The sequence below is a fragment of the Mugil cephalus genome, chromosome 20 (genome assembly GCF_022458985.1).
Source record: "Mugil cephalus isolate CIBA_MC_2020 chromosome 20, CIBA_Mcephalus_1.1, whole genome shotgun sequence".
NCBI lineage: Eukaryota > Metazoa > Chordata > Actinopteri > Mugiliformes > Mugilidae > Mugil > Mugil cephalus.
Window position 1 is genome coordinate 11027088 of NC_061789.1, and position 25946 is coordinate 11053033.

At 42.3% G+C, this 25946-nt stretch overlaps 4 protein-coding genes across 6 annotated transcripts in view; 3 read left to right on the forward strand and 1 right to left on the reverse strand.

The window, feature by feature from the left end:
• Window positions 1–1581: 1581 nt before the first annotated feature.
• pglyrp6 (peptidoglycan recognition protein 6) lies at window positions 1582–6363 on the reverse strand. The gene is made up of 5 exons (XM_047571444.1): window positions 6172–6363; window positions 4785–5612; window positions 3577–3787; window positions 3203–3497; window positions 1582–2143 (listed from the first exon to the last, which is right to left on the reverse strand). The coding sequence occupies exons 1-5, from the start codon at window positions 6239–6241 to the stop codon at window positions 2126–2128; spliced, it is 1422 nt and encodes a 473-aa protein (XP_047427400.1). The 5' UTR covers window positions 6242–6363; the 3' UTR covers window positions 1582–2125.
• Window positions 6364–7771: 1408 nt separating this feature from the next.
• LOC124998335 (trafficking protein particle complex subunit 5-like) lies at window positions 7772–11149 on the forward strand. The gene is made up of 3 exons (XM_047572640.1): window positions 7772–7883; window positions 9168–9448; window positions 9533–11149. Exons 2-3 carry the CDS (start codon window positions 9179–9181, stop codon window positions 9827–9829), a joined length of 567 nt encoding a protein of 188 aa, XP_047428596.1. The 5' UTR covers window positions 7772–7883; window positions 9168–9178; the 3' UTR covers window positions 9830–11149.
• A 668-nt stretch (window positions 11150–11817) lies between these two features.
• On the forward strand, window positions 11818–18710 carry mcoln1b (mucolipin TRP cation channel 1b). Its single transcript, XM_047572633.1, has 13 exons — window positions 11818–12041; window positions 12578–12810; window positions 12895–13056; window positions 13174–13330; window positions 14444–14525; window positions 14635–14731; window positions 14832–14931; window positions 15038–15144; window positions 15534–15683; window positions 15791–15892; window positions 15977–16099; window positions 16356–16562; window positions 17022–18710. Exons 1-13 carry the CDS (start codon window positions 11999–12001, stop codon window positions 17154–17156), a joined length of 1698 nt encoding a protein of 565 aa, XP_047428589.1. The 5' UTR covers window positions 11818–11998; the 3' UTR covers window positions 17157–18710.
• Window positions 18711–24209: 5499 nt separating this feature from the next.
• The window catches only part of wu:fb95e10 (mucin-5AC), a 28445-nt gene continuing 26708 nt past the window's right edge, over window positions 24210–25946 (forward strand). Inside the window, exons 1-2 of one of the 3 annotated variants that reach the window (XM_047571067.1) lie at window positions 24233–24327; window positions 24436–24542. The gene's annotated coding sequence lies outside the window, so the exon portion shown is untranslated. Of the gene's footprint in view, window positions 24543–25164; window positions 25239–25946 lie in introns of those variants that run through there. The other 2 variants (XM_047571066.1, XM_047571068.1) reach the window with 2 other exon arrangements.

The following is a 25946-nucleotide window of genomic DNA, read 5'->3' on the forward strand; positions in this document are numbered from 1 at the left end:
AAGAGTTTCGAGTAACCCACCAGGACAAGTTTAGTAAGTTTTTACGAGCGCTTTATTTCTCCTTATCTCCAACAATCCTTCGCGCATTTAACGGCTATAAATACTCCGTACGTAATAATCACTTTAATGAGTCCTCTGCAAAAAGAAATACGCAAATTCTCATTGTTGATATCTCACAATAATAATGCCTAATAATTATTTTATTATTTATTGCAAAAGATTAAACAATTAATATCAGCTGCGTCCAATCACATTAAATGCATTAACGTGTGTTTGGCCTGCAGATTAAGACTGCAGTGCGCAACTTGCTGATATGTCCTAGCGCACATGTATCATATGTGATATTGATGCTTGTGCCAAGTTAATCAATTAAGTCTGTGCAACAAAATCCCCTTAATGTTAATCAATACAGTTTGGAGATATTTAAATGGTCACCTGGCGCCCCCCACCGGCCCCGGGCAGGACTGATGTGTGTCACAATAAACATATTCATGCTCCTTGTCAAAATAATGTAGAGCACCAATGCAAAGACTGAATTGTGTCGATTATATAGAAAGATATATATCTATACGTACATTACGCGAGAATATGTATTTGCAGTATGCACTGATATAAAAACTGGATATACAAGTATAATGTATACAATACATTCCATATACGGTATGGAATGTGTTGTGTATATGTAAATATGAAAATAAACAACATATTTAAAATTTATATAAAATATATAAATAGTAATATAGGCTTTGTTGTAAGATATATAAATTCCATACAAAATATATAAGTTGTAAGCTATGTACACTCAGTTATAAGATATATACATTTCGTACTAAATATTTATGAATTTTAAATTGTGATGTTGACCAGTCTGCACAAGCGGCAGGTTGTTTCAGGGTTTTCTTGCATGTACTCCATGTACTTTAAGGCTGTTCCACCACTCTGGTTCTGTGTAATATGTGTGTTTAATATGATGCAGAATCCATGGTTGATCCAACCGCTAAAAGCTATCCATCAATTCCAAACCATAATATTGCTGTTGTTGCTGTGGCCAAACAGGTCTTGCTTTAATTTGTCTGTACAGTGCACCTTATTCCAACAGGCCTGGTCTTTGTTCCACTGGCAATCTGTAGTTTCAGTTTTATGTTGTTTTTGGCCAGCCAAGTCTTTTTTCCTGGCACTCTACCTACACTGGTCAAAGTCGCTCAGCCTCTGTCTGATTGTAGCTGCAGGACTTTGACACAGAGAGCTGCAGACTTCCTCTCCAGAGCAGCCCTAACTTGTCGAGGCACAGACTACTCTAGACCTCTGAAGGTGTGCTGTGGTATCTGGCACCAACAAGTTAGCAGCAGATCCCTTCAAATCCTGCAGGCTGTGAAGTGGGGCCTCCGTGGGTCAGACTTGTTTGTCCAGCACCAGCCCACACATGCTTGATTGTATCGAGATCTGGTAGATTTGGAGGCCAAATCAACACCGTCTTGTTCCTAAAACGTGTCTTAAAGAAATGACGCACTGTTGTTTCAGGGTAGGGTTATTGTATTACATGTAGGGTGGCGCACACATTCAAGCACAAGGTCCAAGAAGCTGTTTCAACAGTTTATTTAATGAGCAGGGATGAAAGATGAGTGTTTGACAAATCCTGACTGTGTTACTAATATATATTCATACTGTATACATACAGAATTTATATAGTTTGTAACTTAACTAGCTTACATATCCTACTATTATTTATTTATACAGAATTTATATAGCTCATTCCAAAGGCATAGTTAGTTTTGACCAAAGAACATCACAGCTGTTGGTATGTCTGGGAGTGAAAACATGACTTTTCCTGGTGATCTCATTCAAGCGTATATCATTAACAGGTACATGGTCTTGTTTTATAGATCAGTTGGAAAAGTGAATCTCTTTGTACTTTCACGTATCGTGATTAAGTTTGATCCTACTGCAGGTATCCTTTGTGTAAAAGTAGTGGAATAACAAAACCAAATGTAGCACGCAAGTACTGTTCAAGTATAAAAACACAGGACTGACGTCAAAGTGTTACAATGTTAGCAACAAGCCAAAAAGAACAAGAAAAAAATTTACTTTCTTCCTCCTTCCAAGAAGATAAATCCTCACAACTTCTTCATGACTTCTGGACCTCCTTAAAAAAAAAAAAAAAAGAAAAGAAAGGAAATTAAAGAGTGAGGGAAATATAAGTGGAAAAGTTACAATAATGGAAGAAATATTTACTTCAGATAATAATCCAAGTACAAGTAAAGTACAAATATAACGACTTAAGCACTATTATGGAACTATTTTTAGTCAGTAAATAAAATTCAGTGAAATGTAAAATTGTATTGGCACAAGATTTTATTGTAAGGATCATATTCTGTAACTGGTCACGGCTGGTGTTCATACAGTTTATAGAGTTACTCTTGGTAGTTGTTAACCATTGCACTGGACTTTGCTCGACAATCCTTTAGTTCATTATATTGGCCAACGTAGGCTTTTACTTTGTTTTTCTTTCCCTGACACGAGACATGTTCATTGTGGTTCTCTGAATGTGCCACGCCCCATTTCTTGTCAGTCTCCTTGTTCCTACTGCTGAGACACAGCTTTATAGCATGACCCTGCCACCGCCATGCTTCACTGTAGGTAGAAGATGAAGTGTTGCTGAGATTTAAAGTAAGCATTCATTAATACACAGGATAAGATGTTACAATCCCTCGTGCCATGATCCGAGGCAAAACTCATTTAGGAGCCTAGTCCAACTGAGAAACCAACCAGCATGCCAGTTACCAACTAGCAACCAGCAAGAAGGCACCAGCTAACTAGCCTAGCCAACGGCAGCAGGTAAGAAGTGGTGGGACACACAACTGCACTTACACTAACACCCCTCCCCTCGGCCAAGATTGGAAGTAAAACACTAAAAGACACCAGCTAACTAGCCTAGCCAACAGTACCGGGTAAGAAGTGATGGGACATTAACTACACTTCAACCATGAAGCTCTATCTGTAGAATAGCTGGTGGGTTCTTGGTTACCTTCCTGACCAAACCGCTTATTGCTTGGTTGCTCCTAAGAACCCTTCCAAGGTTTAGAAATGATGTATCCAAGCCTAGAGTCTAGAGAGTTCCTTGAATGCTGTCCTCCAAAGGTCAGCTGTCATTTGGTAAACAGAACATTGTTGTAAAAAGTAGTGTTGCGATATCCCTACATACCCCAAAGCGTTCCCAGCTTTTTATTTCCTTGTACAGGGCTTCTCCGGGACAGGAAGTGTTCACCACCTGTCTGTGACCCTGCACGGTGAATGTAGCATCTAGTCGTCCTCCATCGACAGCGCAGGACGCCAGTTGATCTCTCACCAACCCCATGGCGTGTTGAGAGGGTAGACTGGTGATGTAGCTTCCGATGAAGGAAACTCCGAAGCCTTTGGAGTTGTGTCCGAGGGTGTGGGCTCCTCTCCAGTGCCATCCTCGTCCCTCGTAGATGTACCCGTCGGAGCCTGCGACAAAACTTTAGGAACGCAGAGCAGCTTAGACACTGATTTCACATAGAGCCTGCGGCCGGAGTCCGAACGTCTTCCTGCTTGTACCTGTATCCAATGTCGTCCCAGCCTCTGTCGTCTTGGTGGAAGCGCTGCATGGAGCGCATGTCTGCGGAGCATTGGTGGAAGGTGACGCAGGGCTGGCCTGGTGTGTGAGTGTGATGGATGTACATGAAGGACAGAGGCAGAGTCAGGTTGGTGGGCGTTCCCCTGTACGGCTCTGCGCCCCACATGCAGCGAGGAATGATGGGAGGACAGTCTGAAACACATGAAGGACATTTTACCTCATCACACGTACTCGGAATGAAGAAATCAGATTATTTATAATGGCTAAAGAAATGTCCTGGTATTTCCTTAGTGTGATTGTCAGACCACGGCACAGTGTTGTGAATGAGATATATCAGGAGTAGTTCATATAAATTTCTGCAGATTTGGCAGACACCTTTACTACCTTTGACTCAGTATTGATTAGATGAGTGAAACCCTGGTGATCAAAGGCCAAATTCACCTCATAAAGTTTGTTTGGCCATAATCCAACTCAGGAATATTTGAGGAACACTAAGAGGGAGTTTCTTTGAAGCTGGCACACTTCACTTGGATCAGAATGTATGTCAAAGATTAAAGGTCAACTTTTTTTTTTTTTACTTTTGTCCTAAGTATGATAAAATTTCACTCAAATGTGACAAAGTCAGACATAAATGTAAAACTGCAACATTCAGTCAATCAAGTGTTTAATTCTAGTCCTGCATTCTGTCACTTCCTCTGGCCTCGATTATAGTATGAAATCTTCCAGTGCAATCTGACTGTGATTTATTCAAACAAACCTTCATTTGGACTCAAAGATTAGAATCTGGTGGGAAAGGGCCAGAGGTCAAGGCAACTGTTGCCTCACAAAAGATGTTTTTTTCTGACCACAAATAAACTCATTAATGCGACGTCTCGTCAATGCCAACAGGGAATTTCTCCAAACTTGGCACAAACCTTCACTTGGATGCAAGTATGCACTGATAAGAATGTGCGAACCAAACCTCTGACCACACAACACATATTTTGGCCGTGACACAACAATTCATAGGCTAATTATGACACACTTTTACACAAACGTAGGATAAAAGTCAGACTGTGTTCTGCTGAAAAACTTTGGAGCGTTTATCACGTGTATGAGTCAGGACAGACACAAATGTAGAATAACTTGACTAGCAGCCATCAGAGTATTTAATTCTTTCACTTCCTCTGTGGTTTGGTTTTGTGCTCACCCATGTACTTATGGACAAACTCTTTCATTCCTTCCCTCATCGCAGTTCCCAGCCGCCTCTTCTCCTTTGCCGCCATCTCCGACTGTCCTTTCAGTTTCCGCTCTAGCTCAGCAGATTTCACCCCCTGCCTGACCAGCACCGGAGGGGCAACGAGCCCTCTGAAGTTCTCCCTGCGGCGCCGGCTGACGAGGCGAGGTGCAGCGTCCAGTCCGTTGCTCTCCAGCTGATGGCAGTAGTACTCTGTCAGCAGGCTGCTCAGCTTGACAGGACGTCTGGATTCGTGAGAAACCTCCATGCCCAGTACCACACCGTCCATGCCTCCGTTGACCTGAGCAGTGGTGAGCAGAGAGGGCCTGTCGGAGAGGGTGAAGAATTGGGGAAAGGCTACGCTGTCCCAGCAGCCATCTGGTCCGAGGCGCCTAGAGAGAGGAGAGCACTGCCTGAAGGAATGGCTGAGATCTTTGGCCAGGGTGAGCTGGTACAGGCCTCGGGCACGCCCTGCAGTCTTGGACAGAAGACCGGCCTCGATGCCGAGGAGAACTGGTCTGAGGGCGACGGTGGTGCCATCAGGAGTGAGAACCACGCCTTCTTCTTGGCCGTTTTCTGTCACTCCGTGAGGCACAGCGTTGATAATATAATCCGTGAGATTAGCCTCCAGTTTAGTTACACGGACCTTGGCATTTCCAAGGAAGTGCCTAATGAAGGCATCGTTGAGGTCTGCTGCCCCGCGCAGCCTCTTCAGCACAGCTACTGGCTCTGATCCAGGGTACGCATCTTCCACCCGCTTTACGGCCTCTATGAAGTCCACCATGCTCCAGGATAATGATGCTGAGACAGAGACAGGAGTAAATCAGACGTTTCTCTTTCCGTTTACAGTGCTACGTAAAGGTTTTGGCACTAATTGTCTACAGCTCTGTATAAAAAAACATTACTCAGTTTTGTAATCGTATAGGTGCACTTATTTTCTGCAGGTATTTAATATGTGATATAGAATATTGGCTCATTTTCCTGAATAAATAAATACACAATTGTGACATTTCTGTTTCACCCGTTTGATCAGGTTCTCTCTGTTTTCCTTCAGGACTGCTGAAGTTTTCAGTAATTTTTATGCGGAAATGTAAAAAATTCTGCAGGGCACTAACACTTTTCAGTAGCACTGGTATAACGTGACCGTCCAGTAAATTCTAAGACAAATTAGCATGATGACTATAAGAGGAATATTCAGTTTGAGAAACAGACGAAGGAAAACATGTGCTAGTCAAAATAAATAAATTTCAGTAGTAAAAAAAAAAAAAAGAAATCTCTGCAATTGTCTTAAGATTTGTCTAACAGGAAAAACATCAGTATCTTCTTAAATAACTTAGATAAAAAAATCACACGTGATTACCTCCTGTGTATGCGCTGACCAGCAGCACCAGGGCCAACGTCAGGGCCACTCTCCAGCAACCTTTGTCCATCCTGAGCCTTCTGCACACATTCAGGTCCAAGCTTCAAATGCGTTCCCCTCAGTTCCTCTCTCTAATTTATAGAAGTTCAGGCTGGTTATGTAATGTTGAGCGTATACCGTAGCTACGCCTACATTTAATCAGTTGGTGTGGCCGCCTGAGCAGTATGGGAAACTGGCACCTGTACCGTAAGCAGCGTATGGTCATTTGTCCCTTCATGTCAAGGTCTTCCTGTGTACCTCACAAAGTCGTTGTTGGACATTTTTGAGAAATTCTTGTGTTCTGTAATAAACCTCAGTCATCTCGTTAATATGGGCCGGCAGAAAACCAGTGAACAAATCAGTGGGAGTCCTCTCTGAGGCAATACACGGGTCCTTGTCAGCGTTCAGAAAATGCAAAAGCTCCACAGGAAATGCCACACTCGTAAATCAATTGTGTTAAGAAGTATTTCTGCTTTATATGTTGGCACAAGATAATGCAGAACAATTATAAGATAAGACCATGGTCATGGATCGGTTCTCACAAAAGTCACGTGACTACAAGAACAGGAAGTGGAAGTATCTGAGCTGGAAAGTACACAGCAGAAGATCTGGGATAACAAGGGTCAGAGGTGGATTTACCGTAATCGACCATAATAACTTTATAATAGCCCTTTTAAAAGCAAGATCCGGGAAGTTAATGTCATGTTTATGAGACTAAATGTAGATCACAAAGTTAAGTGATGGATCTATCTATCTATCTATCTATCTATCTATCTATCTATCTATCTATCTATCTATCTATCTATCTATCTATCTATCTATCTATGCTTTTCCTGCTTTTCAGTAGGTTTCTGCTATGAAAATTATCTGCAAATCTGATTTAAGGGTTGCAAAATTCAAGATTATGAAGACTTATTCCAAATGAAAAATGGCCCAAGAAAAAAAACTAAACAAAAAACAGTCTACTCTCCAGAGAAATCAGGCAGAACACATGACCTCATGCTGTCAAATCTCATCATTCAAATTTTAAAGTAAACAGGCACATCCTTTAGCAATGCACCTGTAAGTAAATAAACACCAAAGAACAAGAAGAAAATGTAGCCTAATCGAAACAAAAAGATATCAGTCACTTTGACATTATTACCTCTTTAAAATAAACTGATCATGTGATAGAATAGCTTTTTACTTCCTGACAAATTTAATTTCACATCCAGATGGTGGCAGTAATGCACATCTAGGCCAATAAACACCAAAGAAAGAAAGGCCTAATTAAAAAATATAATACTTTACTATATATACTTTACTGTGACATTATTAGTTTTTTAAAAATAAATAGATCCTGCCAAATTTCCTGTTAGTCATTTTAGACCAGGTTGCAGTAATGCACCACTGTACTCACTCTAAAAGACACTAAGGAAGAAGAAGAAGAAGACATAATGAAAAAATCAAGAACCTTATTGTACATTGACATGTACCGTTTCCTTAACGAAACAAACAAATTACACGGCTGGGAATTTAAGAAGAATCGTTTTTACTCCCTGTGTAATCTCTCGTTAATCAATTTAAACCACTTGGTGGCGGCAAGGAACCGTTCAACTGTAGGAGACACCAAAGAAGAAGAAGCTTGATCACAGAAGTAGAAGAAGAACTGCAGCTTATTTATCGTCAACAAGGTGCGTTTACCTGTAAAAACTCCACATGTCAACAGACGTATATGAATAAAGAGACTGTATTCTAAGTATTATCGACTCCGTAAGCGACCAGGCTACCGTTCGGACCGTTCGCTTACAGGAAGTAGTGGCTAACATTAGTAGCTATGCGGCTAACAGCTAATTGTTGTATGTGAGGTGGAAAACGGGCGATTAGTAAAAACACAAGAGACTCAGTTACTAAAAGCTTGCAGAGTGTGTCAGTTCGTCTGCTATGTGATGTGGAAATTACTGAATCTAATCTCACTAATCTCAGGAGAATTGGCAAAATTAATTCCTAATAAGTCTAATGCCATAAAGTGACATGTTGTACTTTTCTTTTCTTCTTCTTCTCTTCTTTGTCACAGAATATAATTTAGTCATCACATAACGTCACAAAACCTCTTTGAAGTTTCTTACATTAATATTTGGTATTGCTTATATTAATATTTATATATCAAAAGGCTAAAATTACCATATTACATATTTATTAACATGCATACTTTACCACTCTAAGAAAAACTGCTTGACGAGACTGCTCATAACTAGACCTGTCAAACGAAGATTAATCACATGGTTGCTGTGGATTAATTTTGATTAATCACGATTAAATATCATTAATTTTTAATCTATATTAATCACGTTTACTTTTGCATACAGACCCAATAAAGAAGGGAATATTATATGCACTTAATGTCTTTATTAAATACCTTCAACAGTTTCAACAAAACAAATTGAAACAATTTTTGGGAACAACGTTTTGTCTCTCTTTTTTAAAACAATCATTTCCACATTAACGTGGCCCCGTTACTTCTCTTTCAGCTGCTACTAAGACAAACTAACTTGTCGACATTGTCCGAGTGGAGAGCTGACTGCTTCTTATTTACAATGTTGCTGCAACTGAGAATAGTTGCAGAAATAGGAGTGGCGAGATATTTGCAAGGCAACATTGCCAGCTTGTCTTTGTTTTGTCACAAGCTGGGCGACATGTTAGACTACGCGCTAGAAGAATCCCAATACTTTAAGCTGAAAGTGCTTCAGTGAAAAGAATGAATGCGCATATGTGAGTAACTGCCTGAGATATGTTGCCAGAGACGTTCAGAGTCATTCTGCGCTGCAGAACGGTTAATTGCGTCCAGAATGTTTAATCACATTAATCGTGATAAGACATTAATACATGTTAATCTGTTAATTTTGACAAGCCTACTTATAATGCTTACTGCTGTAGTGCTTCATGCACGTCTAAACCTGTGACTGTCTTAACTCCAGAACACCAGAAAATGGACACGCGCTTCACTCGAGGGAAGTCCAACATCTTGGAGCGACCGCTGACCCGGCCGAAGACTGAAGTCAGCGTGAGTGCCTTTGCCCTGCTGTTCTCAGAGATGGTGCAGTACTGTCAGAGCCGTGTTTACTCCGTGACCGAGCTGCAGACCCGCCTGGCGGACATGGGCCAGAGCGTCGGAGCCAGCATGCTGGATGTGCTGGTGCTGAGAGAGAAGAACGGGAAGAGGGAGACCAAACTGCTGAACATGTTGCTCTTCATCAAGGTAAGCAAATGTCAAGTAGTCAATAATTGCACATGAATGATTAGTCAACTTTTACGTTTTTATAAATCTGACTCTTTCTTTTAGGTTAATGTGTGGAAGTCTTTGTTTGGCAAGGAGGCTGACAAGCTGGAGCAGGCCAACGACGACGACAAGACTTATTACATCATAGAGAAAGAGCCTCTTATCAACGCCTATATCTCTGTGCCGAAAGAGAACAGCAGCTTGAACTGTGCTGCCTTCACTGCCGGTATCGTGGAAGCCATTCTCACACACAGTGGCTTCCCAGCTAAGGTGACTGCTCACTGGCACAAAGGTACCACGCTAATGATAAAGTTTAACGATTCAGTGATTGCCAGAGACAAGGCTTTGGATGGCAGATAAGAAAGATTGGAAACTGTGAGTAGTTTTGTAAATCAGTGCAGGATGAGGATAAGTCATCCAGGTCCTGTTTGGTCTTGTGTCTGTGACTGCAACTGAATTCCAGTGTGGTACCTGATGGGACAGAGTGACTTCATGGAGGAAGACTTCGCTGTACTGAGCCACGTGTAAAAAATTGCAGCTACAACGTTTTGTGGATCATCTCTCTCTTGTCATACCTCTTGAAGTTGTTCATTGTATTTTTACTTTTGTTTTGCAGTTTATTTACAGACCACTGTCAAAAGAAAAATTTGCTGTCTGAGACTTTACACTTCCATCATGTTACTGTTATATTTTATTACAAACACAACTTCTGATTTAAAAGTCATCGCAGTTTCAATGAATTCATGAGTTTAGCTGTTAATACAATAAATAAAGAATGAAAAAATTAATAAATTTCAAATAAGGGTGAAAGTTAAAGCTGCAGTGCAGAACTTTTGCCTTCTCTCTTCTGTCAGGGATAGTAATCAAACAAACACTACTGATGTTTACACAACACACTGACATTCAGGCCATACTGTTCCAAGATGGTGATCCATCATTTAAGTAGAGTCTATGTACAACATAGACTTTTACCAATACCAATCAATCCAGGACCAGTGAGGCATTTCTGTTCTCCGTCACTTCTTTTAGCCTTAAGCACAAAGAAGAAAAGCGACACCACTCCACATTTTTTCTTTGTCATTAATCCTGTATTGACTACAATCCGTCCTCTGAACCGCTAGTTTATTTTTTATACAAAGCTTTAGAAACCGTTTTTGATTACAACCTGGATTATGTTTCTTTCTTCCTTTCTGCCCAAGTTACATTAGTGACTCTTGTTTCTTTGCCAAAGGCTCAACCATACTCCTAGTTTCTACACACTACTGTCTCCTTTACTTCAGCCTCGCAAAACACATCATATACACAGACGCCTGATTTAAGACTCTTGCATACTATAAAATATAAAAAAGACACTTAGTCACTCATCTGGCTCCTCTGGATCAAATGTAATGGATGTTCTTTAAATGTAAAAGTCCTGCAGCGCAGCTATAAACTCAACATTCTCCTTAATGGCAATCGATTAGGTGGAGCATCAATGGTTTCTGTAATGTAAATTTAAAAATGTAATGACACAAAATGTTTTATTTTACAGATAGTGGTGCAAGATCAATTTTGTTTCATGCCACTTTAACCACAGTTTTATCTCAATGGATTTGTACCTTGAATTACCACATTTGTGTCCTGTACTTTAACTATATTGTTATGTATGTGTGGACTTCTGCGAATAAAAACTTGAAGCAGTTCTCTTCTGATTCTTGAGTGTTGGAGAGGCTTTGGAGGTTATCCAGGCTATTGCAAAAATGTAAGACATATCTTTACTAGTTCCTCTAATGCTCACCCATTTACAGTATGTAATTTAAAGTATATCAAAATGTATGTGTATCAAAATACACATTATGGTCTCTGTTCTACTAGCCATTAGTTTTAGTTTTGCAAAAGCAATACGTACAAACCAATCCGGAAGTCACGCGATTTTATTATGTTATTTTTCCCCTACCTTTGTGTCGTCCATTATTTTTTCTCTTGGCAAATTAGTATGTTTAATGTATGCTTATGTTCATCTAAATATTTTGCTCATAATGTGTGTTTGTATTATTCAAGGACGTTTTTAATTCAAAATAAATAAAACCGTAACAAAAATGTGTCCAAATTCATTACAATGCCACATATCGTTAGCTTAATTGCATAGTTTTCGCTTTCGCAGAACGCTTTCGTGCATTGGTATTTTTATTGATATTGGAACAGGTAGTAAAAAACATACTTAGGTAATTATGCTATTAGGCTAACTATATTTAACTTAATTATTAACATAACATTATTAAATTTGCCGACTGATTTTACAGCAGCGTTACGTCCAACCCGGAAGAAGGGCAAATGACGTCATCGCGTCATTGTTGTTGAGATTTTTTTTTTCTTTTTTTTTCCCCTCCCAGGAAGCTGCGATGTAATGTAATGTCTGTGTCATCCGCTCACTGCGACAGCCCAGCATCCTTTGTCTGGTGATGAACCCCGCTTTGGCAACATGAGTCCTCCGCTCTTCGCTGCGGGGATGACGGCCTCCATCGCTCCTGTGTGACCGTTGGCATCAACATGGCGTCTTCCAGTTACACCTGCATCAGAGACAGCGCCACAGGTTAGACCATACACCGCATCTCCTTCTCCACTCGGCCCTGCGGATCTTTCTCTGCTCCAGATACATTTATTGTTTTTTTCTATTTTAGTTTGTTATTAACTAATGTCTCATTCTAATGGGTCATTTATATGATTGATGGGAAAATGAGCGCGTTAAATGTTTTATAGGCTTATTGACCTACATGTGCAGGTGAATCAAACCATAAAGGGGTGCAGCACGGACTTTTACAAGTATGGTTTGAAAAGTACTGCTCAACCACTCCCTGTGAGCTCATAACATCTTTAAATTAGCTGTCTGGAAATGTGCAACCTTAGAAAACTCATTAAAAAGCCCGCCACAATACACACAATTTCCCCGTTTTGCTTTTAAACCCCTATTTCCGTTGGTCCAGACCATAAACTGTAAAAAAAGACCAAGGCTAGAGTCTATTCTGACCATTTGATTTGTCTCTTGTGTTTCCCACATTCTGCATCGACATTTTAACAATGTATTAATTCTCATTTCACCTCCTAAAATCACTGGTTTGCACTTCCCAGAGAAAGACAAGCTGCTCTCCTCCGTGGGCAGCTATGGGTCTCAGGATCTCCTCGGAGGTGGGAGCCTTCTTCCCACTGGTCTGGTGCAGCAGCAGCAGGAGGAGGAGGAGGAGGCGCTGAGAAGGAAACTCAAGTACTTCTTCATGAGTCCTTGCGACAAATATCACGCAAAGGGACGCAAGCCCTTCAAACTGGGCCTGCAGCTGCTGAAGATCATCATCGTGACCGTGCAGGTAGAGACGGGCCGCGGCGACGGGGTCGCGCCACGTTCCCGTGAGCCTCAGCTGAATCTCGTGTGTTCTGTGTCCGACTCCTAGTTGGTGCTGTTTGGACTGAGCAACCAGATGGTGGTGACGTTCAAGGAGGAGAACACGGCGGCGTTCAAACACCTCTTCCTGAAGGGTTACCAGGACGACGCTCCCCAGGCTGTCCACACGCAGACGGAGCTGTACAGCCGCATCCACTTCGCCATAGAGCAGGTAGCCTGACAATAACCACGAGGAGACTCACGAGACAACTCGCCAAGCTGGAAGTTTGGGTTTAATTTAATTATCACTGAACTATCACGTCTAAATCTTTTACGTTTTCCCCTCCAGTACTTGTCTCTGCCACAGATCTCTCTGGGAAGGTATGCATACGTGTTGGGTGTCGGTGCGAACGGCAGCGCGCTCTCCCTCTGCCAGAGGTACTACAAGAGGGGCACCATCGACCCGGTCAACGACACCTTTGACATCGACCCTCACGTCGTCACTGGTAGGACTTTCAACTTTCTCTCATTCTTTTCTCCCCTTCAGCACGGCCTCCGCCGCGCCTTATTCCTCCCACGAAAGCATTTTATCTGCCCTGAAACTAAATGACCGTGTCAGTGAGTCACAGTGGTTCTGCTCCACATATGTCAGGAGGTGCCCTGCAGCCCTGGCCTACTTTTACCGGCTCGAGATATCATCAAAACTAAACATGAAAGGGTTTTTTTTTTTTCTTTTTTTTTTTCTAGCAGCGACATCTCTTCCTGGGAAAGGAGTTGTTTGCATTCACCTGCTGATTTGACAGAGGTGTGCGGCGTATATATGTGTATGTGTATTTAGTTTAAACATCCTGACATTCCTTTTGCTTTTTATTAGCTCATCAATTCAAATAATCCGTTGACTCGCGCAGTTCCTTTTGGAGATTGGTGGCATTAATGATATTTAATTATTTGTTCCGAGCTGTTCCGAGTTAAAAATTTAAATTTCTGCCTCAAATCAATCTTAATTTGAAAGATCAGATATCGATTAATAAAAGCCAGAGCTCAGCTCTGCTTTTTAAACGCACGACATTTCCTCTGTCGTTTGTTTGCACGACGAGTCCCAAAGGTCACGCGAACTAGATGGAGATCCAAATCGTGACAGAAGCGCCGACTCTGAAACTGTGAGAGCGCCATCGAGCCTGACCGCTGTTTGGATTCTTGCGTGTCTGACAGCAGAACGGCTACACAGAAGTGAAGCCAGATGCAAGATGTGAAACTGGAGATAAAATATTGCAGAAATACCACAGATCTCTGGAACCTAAACAACGCTAGTTTCAGGTTTTAAGCAAAAAAGTGAAAGCAAAAAACATTTCTACTGAATTGAATCGGGATCTTGTGATTCAGAATTAAGCCAGGAAATCTGTAGCGATACCCAGGTGCCTCATGATAAATCCTGATGGTTAAAGGAAAGTAAGGCAGATAAAAATGAACTTTAAATCGGCAGTTTTGCATTTAGGGAAGCGTGGAAAAGCAATGTGGAATTCATGTGATGTGGAAAAAAAGCATCATCCGTACAGTTTTAAAACATTACTTCCCCGTTTGCTTTCCTCTGATTCTATTTTCTGATTTCCTTTTTCCAGCTTGCATTGGACTGAATCCACTGACTCACAGCTTGGCCCCGGAAAACACTGACTACAAGAATTTCACTCTCAAATTTTACAAGTTAGACTCAGCTGTGTTTGTTTGTTACACATTACATTTAAATCAGTGCTCATTACAGTTTCACCTACGCACATTAAATTCTCTACTAATCTCTGCGTTTCCTCTTCAGGCTGATCAATGTAACAATTGACTTCCAGCTGAAGGCCATCAACATTCAGACCATCATAAACAATGAAATCCCAGACTGCTACACCTTTGCTATCACAGTGAGCCAGCTTTCTCTTTTAAACCTCGACCTACTGCACAGATGCAAATGTTTTGTCCTCGGGGGTTGTGTATTTACGTGATTCTTGTCTCTTCCGTCAGATCCTCATGGATAACAGAGCGCACAGCGGCAAAGTTAAGATCAGTCTCCTGAACCAAGCGTCCATAAAGGAGTGCAAGGACCCCAACGTGTCTGGACATGGTGAGCGGCTGGTGGGTGGGAGAGCTGCGGCGGACAGGGGGCATTCATTCATGAGTCACTCGATTTTCCTAATTGGCTCTGATCCCTGTGATTGCTCCTCTGTCAGCCGAGAGCTACGCGAGGGAGTTCTTTGACGTGCTGGTGGCGATCGTCTGCCTGTTGTCCCTGCTGCTGTGTGGGCGCTCCATCCTCAGAGGCATCCTCCTGCAGCATGTAAGGAAACAGGCCAGGTGGCACGGAAATTTTCCTGTTTCAACAAGTTCCAACAGTGAAGATTCAGCTCAACTAAGCGTAGTTGCAGTGTCTTTTTTATCAACCAGCAATCATTGTTTGCTGTAGCTCAAGAGCAGAACAAGAAAGCAACAGCGCAGAGGAATGGTAGTTACTACTGTGACTTGGGTTCTATGAATTCAACGCCTCTAAAAGCTGAAGAAGTGCAGAAGTAAATTAAAATAAATAAAGAAAAAGAAAAGGGGGCTTGTCGACTATATATATTGACACTGTTTGTGTAATTACTTTCACTGCCAGAAGGGGGGGACAAAACCTCTAAGTAGCTTTAAATCAAAACACTTGCATTGATCCTTTCCCATTTGCTCCCCCAGGAGTACGTGCAGTTCTTCAAACACAAACTCGCCCGCAGCGTGTGCTTGGGAGACAGACTGGAGTTCATCAACGGCTGGTATATTCTGCTCATCATCAGCGACGTGTTCACCATCTTGGGCAGCTTCATCAAAATTGGGATAGAGTCTAAGGTAAAGCGGCACGTTCTCCTCTGTGATTTCTCAGTGCTCTGTCGAATTTGTGAAGTGGGAGTTTTCGCGCGTGTGCCAAACTAATGACGTCTGCCTTTGCGGCGCAGACGTTGTCATCGTATGACGTGTGCGGGATCCTGCTGGGAACCTCCACTCTGCTGGTGTGGGTGGGAGTCATCCGTTACCTCAGCTTCTTCCAGAAATACAACGTATGTGAAAAAACAAACACTGCTCTCTATACCTCATCCGCATTTCTTTATTAATCTGATCATGCTTTTCGCTTTGGCCCACAGATTTTGATTGTGACTCTACGAGCCGCCTTTCCGAATGTTATCCGCTTCTGCTGCTGCGCGGCTGCTATTTATTTGGGATACTGCTTCTGCGGATGGATTGTGCTGGGGCCCTATCATACGAAGGTACCGCGCACTGCAGTGTCTCTAAGAGGAATGAGCAAGCATGAGTCATTCAGACCAGAAGTAATTACCCTGAAACAGCCCCGAGCATGTCATGGCTTTGTGATGATTAATGAAAGAAGCAAATTAAATATGAATCATGGCGGCATTCTGTTATTACTTGCAGTATGCTCCATGTCTTCCCGTAGGGCGCCAACAAATAAGAGGTCACGTTTATAAAAAAAAAGAGTCAAACAACGCCAACTTTTCTTGTGCGCAGTTCCGCTCTTTGTCCATGGTGTCCGAGTGCCTGTTCTCCCTGATCAACGGGGACGACATGTTCGTTACATTTGCCGAGATGGAGAAGAGCGGGACCCTGGTGTGGATCTTCAGCCAGGTCTACCTTTACACCTTCATCTCCCTCTTCATCTACATGGTCCTGTCCCTCTTCATCGCGCTCATCACTGGGGCCTACGACACCATCATGGTACAGTCAGCTGCTTTTTGCTTTTTCATTTTCACTTGTAAGTCACACTAGTCACATGAGCTAGATAAGATGAGACTTTGTTGGTCCTCAAAACACAAGTTGGATTAAAAGCCGAATAAATTGTAGAGGTCGATTCAGATTCACAATTCATTTAGAGATATTTCATATTTTCAACAACTTTTACTTGTGATTTTCATTAAACTAATGTCCTCTGTTGATCTCCAAATGGACCAGGCAAAAATACAAGTTATAAAAGCGTAAATAAAGTAAAAAACTATACTATACACCATAGAGATGATGAATATAATAAATCTGTAGGGGACTAGGATCTGTAAACGACCACCTGTAAGTGGAGGAATCTGTGCAGGTACGATCCTGGACCCTAGGACCGAGAATCTCCTGGATGAGCGAGGACCCCCACAGACTCTGCTTTACAATATTTACGATCTTTCCCCGCAGGCACAAACACAGGAGCAGGTACGCATCACAGATCTGCACGCGTTCATCGCACAATGCACGGACACGCCCAGCTCCGGCAAATTCAGAGTACCCGAGGGCTCGTCCTGCTCCTTCCTCTGCTGCTGTGAGTGGTGAGGAGGAGGTGGTGGAGGAGGAGGAGGAGGCGGCAGCAGCTTGATGTGGAATGGCGTCTTTTTTTTTCCTTCTTCTTTCTCTCTTTAAAGCACCATATTACCACTCGAGTGACGGCTCCTTTGTCCAGGCAACCAGCAGGGGACGATAAATGCCTCGAGACCGACTGACCTTGCACAACGTTGTCCTCTGCCGGGCCCGTTTTTAGACTTCTGCATTTAATTTTATGCTGGAACGGTTGATTGCGCTGCACAGTCACATGCACAGTTTACCTGCCCCAGCTTTTGTACTGTATGAATAATTTATAGTCGCCTCCGTCTGAAATGTCAGTTTGTGAGGGTTCGATGAGTAGGCGCATTATGCCGGTAAACACATTCACCGCTGTAGACTGGACGCGACGTCCACTAAGTGAAACAAATTTAGATTTTCGCTTGAATGACTCCGCCGCAAACAGGGTTTCTACGTTAGCGTTTTAGGATTTTTTTGTGCCTCCTGATTATGTAAATATATGCGTGTTTTGGAGGTACAATAGGTCAGAGAGGCCAGATGATGAAACGTGACCATTAGCTGCTGCATTAGGTTCCGCAAAATTTCCAGCCGAGGCCACTCTGCTCAAATTTGCTCGCTCTTCATCCCCTTTGTTCTTCGTTCTCCTGTGGCCTGAAGATGATGGCTGCGCGAGGAAGGACAAGCCCTGCAGCCAGCCAGTCTGTCATCAATATGTATGAACTGATTTCGCTTTAAGGCGACAGTCCTAATGCACTCCGTTTTTACTGACGTTACTCTAGAAATTTCCGATCAACCGGGGTCAACTGACGTTCAAATTAAGACGTGTTGCGTTATTCTATTATTATGCTAAACTATGCTAGGCAGCTTTGAGAGGCTGTGTTTCATGTAACCTGTCAGATTTGGCATCTGACATCGAAGCCGCATTTTTAATTAATTTTTAATTTATTTTTTCTGTGAATTAATTAAGGGAATCTCTACAAACCAGCTGTTCTGAACCTTCAACATTTCTAAAGAAATATTGCTCTTACAAGCTAACTGAGGTGGTAATGCTATTCCAGCATGCCGCTTAAGGTCACATGAAGGGCAGGGCTCAGTGGAAGTGGGATTTTCACTGTGCAAAGATCAAGACAAAGGGAACAAATGGATGTGAGATGCTGCACTGATTTATTTCCTCACTTACATGTTAAATGATTAATATTGTTTGCACACACAAAGAGGTAAAATATGTATGTTCTCGTTTATGCACATTTATTTATTTCCACTCAGTGAAGACTAGTGCACAGGTTAGTTTGGTTGAATATGTCACACGGGATTTGTATGTTCCGTATTTGCTGTGTTGGATTAATGGTAGTGTTTGCTGATCGCTCGTACACTTCTTTTTTTTTTGCTCTCTTAATTACTTTTTACCTCATTTTTAAAAGAAGCAGTCGATTGCTGGTAGGGATCTGTCTGGTTTCCGTACAGGAGAAGGACTTTGCACTGTTTTGTATCGTTTCTGTTTAGATGTTGCCTTTCAAAATGTCGTCAAAATAAACTGGACAAATGCTACAGCTGTGTTGATTTTATGTACGATACTTTTGTCTTGTTTAATATGGTGCCAAAAGCTTCACATTTATTCACAAGTCTCAAGTGAGACTGTTTGAGATACCTTAAAATTGTAGATTACAATTTCACCTTTAAAATTGAAAAAAATTACAGAAGAAATGCAAATATTTTTAAAAATATATTAGCAATATATTAGTATTTTGGGATTTTATGTTTGAAAAGCATTTTTTAGTTTAAGATTTGTGTCTGTTTATTAATATACGAACATAAAAACAGATTGTTTTTATTACATATTTGACTATATTCATATTTTTATTAAATTATTTCATATTGGGCCTTTTTGGGATTTAACAGAACGTTTTCAGTATATTAACCTGCCTATCTAAGCTAACAACCTCCACAGCTGCACCAAATTTAATCTGTTTACTACTATTAAAAAACAATGTTAAAGTAATTATGAATCATCTCATAAAATAAACCCAACTGATGCTACCTAACTAGCTAGGTGGATATCTGAAATCTTTGTTTGTTATACACTGTTATCATTTGTTAGCTTGAACAAAAGTTGAGAATGGTGTTTTATTTCTTCATGAAACATCTTGAGAACAAAAAGTCAGGTGAGGTAACTCCTAATTAACTAGCTAATTAACTAAATGTAAACTAAATTGAACTGAACTGTGTTAATTGCTGAGCATGATCAGAGCATAGCATGCTCTCTTTTAGCATAGCATGAAAGAAGGTGTGATGTGATTGGCTGAAATGTGACGGGGTGGCGATAAAAAGGAGCAAAAAAATTGACAGGAGTGAAAACATTACTCTGGAAGAAATATGAAAACAGCCAATGTTAGCTTTGTTAGCCTGAACAAATGCGAAAAAAGCGGTGGTTATTAGTTCCTGGAACATCCTGTGAACAAAAACTGAATTAAGGTAAGCTAAGCGGTAACATTTGTTTGTTATTGAGCATTAGCATAGCCTAGCATGCTCTCTTTTAGCGTAAATAAAAGACGGCATGTGATTGGCTGAAAGGTGTAAACGAGCTGGAAAATTGACGGGAGTAGTAAAAGGAATTATTCGGGAAAAATATGAAAATATTAATAAGATGTAAACAAACAGAAAACACGGTGAGTTGAGTGTTTGGTTTCTCATATGCTAGCATTAGCATCTTATTTATTCAGTTTACTTCATAATGTTTCTTTACCTGTTTTACCCTCCTGTTACCTTCACGTTTTCCAACACGTTTTATACTTGGTGTCAGTTGAATCCCAGCAATTTTATCCTACAAAAATGTTCCCAATTTTATGTGTCATGTACTTTGTATTTGTTTGTTGACGACCTAAATATGCAGAAATATGCAAATCACCATAAAATCTCAATGATTGGCCTTAAATTAGAAAGAGATATGTTTAAGTGGCTTTATATTCTTCTTCTCTATAACATTTGGTGTGGAAAAACTGTTGTCACAATAATAATAATTATGTCGGGGCCAGTGTCTGTCAGTGTCCATATTAAATGATGAAAAGTCAAAAATAAATAAATAAATACATTGTTAATCACATATTTAGAAACATTAAACTTTGCATGTGGTTAAATTGATCCCAAAAATAATAGGAAGATTAATGTTGTACACTTTAAGGCTCTGTGTGTCTGCGGTAGGAAAGATAAAAATGATTGCAGGTGGAGGTGCTGGTGTCGCAAATTGATATGGAAATGTAATTTAAAACTCAAACTGCATTAGACTGATGAACTTCTAGTGTGTTGCGGTAGCCTGACACCACTAGAGGGAGAGAAAAGACTCTGTGCAGAACCACCAGCCGGCCAATCACAGGAAATCAATACAATCAGAAGCCATAAAGAGATGACAGGAAGCCAAACATTACTCTCGGTAAAGATAAATCCTGCTGAGTAATACCTCCAACGCCACCATTATCAAAAACACGTGAGCGCAGCGCGAATGGGAGTCGGAGGCTGGCTGGAGGAAAACGCACGTGATGAAAGTGCAAAACCCGAAAGTATGCGGGACAAAGATGGAGGCCGTTATGCAAACACTCAGTCCTCTTAGTGCGGTGGAGTGGTGTGGCCATCTAATATCCTCCGTACCTGCATGCATTATTCACTCAAGGATGCTGCGAGGGGCTGAGACGGAGCACTTAGACTGACAGGAACTGGCCGGCCTGCGCCTGACATCATCAGGTTTCCGGCTAAAGCTGATTAAAAAGCCTCGCAGCTGGTTTCAACCTAGTTAGCTGCAGGCAATTACATGACGAAAACAGCCGCAGCAAAAAAAGACAAAACAAAACAGAAAAGGGGACGTTTGAATCTGGGGAACACGGTGGCCGATTAGATTAAAATCCTAATCATATCCTCGGAACGTGCCTGATGCACGATGACGCTCCATAAATGAGGCATTCCTTGCGTGGAAGCGTCCCGCGTGCTAACGATATGCAGAGCTGGCAACGTTGCGTTCTTCAGGGACTCCACGCTGTGCGGGGAGAGCAGCGGCTCCACCGGCGCGTGCTAACCTGTTTGTGCACGACATTCGTTCACGCGTACACACCCCACATTTGCAAAAATAATGTTTTTTTTTCCTGTTCCGTGCGTGCGTCTCATGAATTTGTACGCCCCTTGTGTAAAGACGGATGTTGCTGCTTTGTGAATCTCTGCAGCAACAAAAAAAAAAAGAGGCGACGGCGTTTTGGTGTGATGGGTGTGTCTCTCAGCGTGTGGCTTGGCGGACGAGCGACATCTCTGCAGTCCGACCCCGCTCCGCCGGAGTTAGTGCCCGCTGTTGGTTTAATTAAAACTAACAAGTTGCACAAGAGTTCCTCAAAGGTAGCGGGCTCCTGGCCGGAGGCCGGGCTTCGGGGGCTTGACTGAGTGCCAGCCCTTTTGTGCTGTGGCAGCCCCAGCTGGACCCGCGAGGCTGTGCGGAAAAAAACAATGAGATAAATAACACGTGAATTGTACGGCGGGCCGGGGGGGGGCGGCCCTGCCCCTTCCTGTCTCCGCCGCCGGACGCCACCTTCCTCTCTTTGTTGCACCTGGCCGACGATGCCAACTTGTCCATCAGCTTCAAGTGAGCCGACATCGAACGCCCCTGCAGCCCTTCCTCTTCCTGGTCTCCTCACATACCTTTTTTGTTTTGTGTTTTTTTTTTTAAAACATATTCACACCTGAATATTTACATCTACAGCGTGTGGGTGTCGACTTTGACATCCGAAACACTTTTTCCGTGCATAACAACCAGGAAAAAGGCCTTTATGTTAGAGGTGCAGCCCTCTGGTCAGAGGCCAGTCCACTTCAGAGGAAAACAAACAAAGCTTCCTCTGGAAATGTGATCACGAGAGATAAAAAAAAGAAAAAAAAAAAAGAAAGAGACCAGGAGAGGGTTTTTTTTATGCAATCAGATGCATGTGTGGTGTGGTGTATGTTTTTTCCACCTAAAACAGGATCCTGCAGGCTGAACAGGAGAAGACGCTTATCCAGATCAGACCAGTACAAACACACACACAAAAAAAAAAAACGACTGGCTCGCGTAGACTGGGGCGGGCGGCTGCTGGGAGCTGAGCAGCAGCAGCAGCAGCAGACTAGAAAAAAAAAGACAGACAGACAGAAAGGCAGCATGCCCACCCAGACTGTCTCTGACTGAAAAGCCCCTGCTCTGGTGAGGAGCACGGCGCACGGAGACAAAAGCCCCGAAAGCAATGAAACAACAGCCTTCGCTATCCCGTTTGTGACTGAGAGAAAACACACCCCTCAGTGTTTTCCTGCTTCCTTCATTGCTTCCTGGCAGCCTCTCCATCGGACAGGTGCGCATTTTCAGCTGCATTCAGCCTTTGCCAAGCTCTAATGTTTGCACGTTTGTTGACTTTTGCAACAAAAGAAAGCCAGAGGCCTTTCGATTTAAAGTCCAAACCAGTGGCAGATTAACGCTCATCAATTTGAAAATAACTTCAGGTTCCTCGTTAAAATATATAACGATCAACAGGTTAGAAACGCGAATTCTTGATGCAACAGTAACACTTGAAGGCGGACAATGCGGACAACTTGATGCATGTGGTGCCGCATGTGTGTGTGTGTGTGTGTGTGTGTGTGTGTGTGTGTGTGCAGTCGGGCATGGAGAATGGAAGAAAAGGGTTTCAACAGTGAGGAGAAAGGGGTGTGGGGGCCTAGAGGGAGGGGGACAGACGACCGGGAGAAAACTCGGACAAGAGAGTAGGGTGACTTGCAAGAGGTGACATCATCCTTAATTTGAATAATCCCCCAGCCCGCCGGGTTATTGGCTGCTCTTAGAGAAAGAAGAGTTCCTCTGCTATTCGCTATTCAGCCCTTTCAGTATCAGCGTGGTGAATGCTGCCTTCAAGGACTCAGAGTAAGCTCCTGTTTTCCGAGGAGGAGAAGACGGCCTGTTGAGGTTTAAGCTAACAACATATTTAACCCGTGGTAACACCGCGTATAATGATTCAGACTCCATTCATGTCTCTTCCCTTAATGTATTGCAGAAAAAGTGAGGCGGATATATCCTTAATCTGCAAGTTTATCATCAAATATAGTGAACGCTGTAAGTGAACACCTCAGCTATCACTGAAGGCTAGCAGTAACATGAGGACAACTCCAATTGATGATGACATTTCCCCAAAAGTCTTTGAGCTTCTCCACATGATGTTTACAGATTTTTGGTGAGCTTTAGCTTTAGGTTTAGCATGCACATCATGGTTGTTCAGCGTCATCCTCGTGGTGGAATCATGTACATAAACATTAGCCGATACTAGAGAGGCCTTTAGTTGCCTGGAAGTCATTTGTGACCTCTCAGACTTTAATGCATCTTTTCTTTTGGAGCGATCTCTGTTGTTCGACCACTCCCGTGGAGGGTAACAGTCGACTTACATCTCCTCCATTTGTCCGCAATCTGTCTGACTGTAAATTAGTGGATTCCAAACTCTCGAGAGATGGATTTCTAACCTTTTCCTGTTTTCGGACGAGCAACAAAACAACTCTTGTTCTGAGCTCCTCTTAAAGCTCATTTGTCCGTGCCATCATACATGTCCTCAAACATGTGTTGTCAAGATCAGACTGTGACAAATTTATTTATTTATTTTTTTATTCTAAAGTCTAAATAACATGCTGAAGAAGCAGCACTTTATATAGATGACCAGTAAAGCTGATTTGATATGATATTGGCATTTTTCCTGAACAAAGAAACACATAAGTATAATATTTCTGTTTAATTAATGTGGCTGTTTTTTTCTTTGCCTTGTTTTGTTGTTGAGTAAGGGCTACAACGCCTCCCTGTGAGGAACCAACTGTAAATAGTTGTAATCATTATTATTATTATTATTGTATATGATTAATCTATTTATCTGTCTATCTATCTAAATCTGATTCGATAACTGCCACATTTCCGACAGCACCTGAAAGCATCCCCAGCCCTCTCCTCCGCCTGTCCATCTTATTCGTTCACCGGTCTACTATCGTGTGTGTATTGTGTGTGTGTTTCTCTGTGTATTGTGTGTGTGTCGTTGTGTGTGTGTGCAGTGAAGCGTCATCCTCCTTTCTTCCTCCCAGAGAACGCGACACGCGCATCACTCGGGAAAAACGGCGGTTGGGAGCCAGAAGTTTCTCGGTTCGACTCCGCTGATTTTTTTTCAACCTACCTACCGTTACTCTCCGGTTTTGCCTTTTTTTTTTTTTGTTTTAAAAAACCTTCATCTCCCCCTCTTGCTACTTTCAGTTTTCGCCTTCTCCCGACTCGAGGATCCGGTCCGGGTGAACCGTCTAACACACTGGGCGTAGCTGGAGAGAGGGTCTTTTTTTTCCCCCTGCTCGCTGCACCGACCGGTAAGATTATATTAGCTTTAGCCGTAGCATGCTAACTAACGTGAGATACTGTTGAGCTAATTAACGTAAATCAGAGGCGACTGTTAGAGATGATGCGTTTACAGTCTCCCTCGCACGTACTAACCCATTTATTACCGACTCATTTTAACACATAAATCGTGCTTTCTGCTGCAACAAATTAACATTTCTACAAATTAATCGGGTAAAAATGTATTGGGGTCTTAACATCTTTCTTTTTTTTATTATTATTATTATTTTTTATCTCGATGAATCGTTCCTTTTGAAGGAACTGATGATGGGGCGGTGGCAGCAGGCTGCGTGGTAGCGCTCAACAGACCTCTTAGATGAACCCCACAACAGCTATATTATTTTAATGCATGCTCGTTTTCTTTTAGAGATCATCCCTTTTTTTTTGAGTGTCGCCTTCTTTGTCTTCCCCCTTTTCCCTCCAGCTTAAACTTTTTCCTTACCTTCTCCATCCCACATCCCCATTGTTCTGGGAGAAATGTGTGAGCAGGAGGGGGAAAGAAATGGCCCTGAAAACGATCACTCCCACTCACTTTTCATTTCAACTTAACAGAACAAGTTTGGGTGGGAATTCTTTCAAGGAACATTTTCCCCCCCGGATGCTGGAGGAGATGCCGCCGAAGCCGAAATATCTCTGAGAGTTGCGCACAAGCTGGCGCGTAATCAGAGGTGATTAATGTCGCCCCCTCGCTCAAAAGTGATCAGCTATTGTGGCGTAAGGCTGGAGGGGTGCGTGGCCCTTTTTTTTTTTTTTTTTATTTGGTGCAACAAGACAGATTACGCTCCCCCCTCGTAGAACAATGGCGAGGAGAGAAGCAGTTCCCACAGCCTGGCCAAGAGCTTTTAATAAACGGCAAACATGCAAAAGCATTGAAAGAAAATCCTTATCCACAAGCCATAACTCTGCTCTCCTTCCCTGGGGTGGCGGTGCAGACAGTGACATAAATGGTCTCAAGCTTTAGCGTCTGCACGGTCCGGGCAGTATGTGCGGCGATCGAGCCACGATGTATTGATGTCATCTTGAGTAAATGGCGTCCCAGGGCAAGCCACTACGAGCACTTTTAAGGCTCGGGCCATGCTGGGGCCTGGAGACGCTCCAGGACACTTTAGTCAGAGGTGGACTAAGCCAACGGGGCCGAGATGAGAGAATGGCTGACTCACAGCGTTGGTGGATGAAGCAGGGAAATGGAGGCCAGACAGGCGGCCTAATGCAATCATGTGAAATTAAATTTAACAGCCATGGAAAAAAAAACAAAAAAAAAAACCCCACACAAGTTGTTTAGAAATATTATTAGTAGGAGCGCAGGGATTACTGCCAGATTTGTCAGAAACTTTAATAAAAGAAGAGGATCATTTTAGGAGCGGAAAAAATATATA

Coding starts and splice junctions, on each gene's coding strand:
- pglyrp6 (XM_047571444.1), bottom strand. CDS start 6,241: ATGGACAAAGGTTGCTGGAGAGTGGCCCTGACGTTGGCCCTGGTGCTG. Junction 3,788..4,784: donor GTTTGTCCATAAGTACATGG/GTGAGCACAAAA, acceptor CATGTGTTTCAG/ACTGTCCTCCCATCATTCCT. Junction 3,498..3,576: donor TGGGACGACATTGGATACAG/GTACAAGCAGGA, acceptor GCGTTCCTAAAG/TTTTGTCGCAGGCTCCGACG.
- LOC124998335 (XM_047572640.1), top strand. CDS start 9,179: ATGGACACGCGCTTCACTCGAGGGAAGTCCAACATCTTGGAGCGACCG. Junction 9,449..9,532: donor ACATGTTGCTCTTCATCAAG/GTAAGCAAATGT, acceptor TCTTTCTTTTAG/GTTAATGTGTGGAAGTCTTT.
- mcoln1b (XM_047572633.1), top strand. CDS start 11,999: ATGGCGTCTTCCAGTTACACCTGCATCAGAGACAGCGCCACAG. Junction 14,526..14,634: donor TTCACTCTCAAATTTTACAA/GTTAGACTCAGC, acceptor TTTCCTCTTCAG/GCTGATCAATGTAACAATTG. Junction 14,932..15,037: donor CCCCAACGTGTCTGGACATG/GTGAGCGGCTGG, acceptor CTCCTCTGTCAG/CCGAGAGCTACGCGAGGGAG.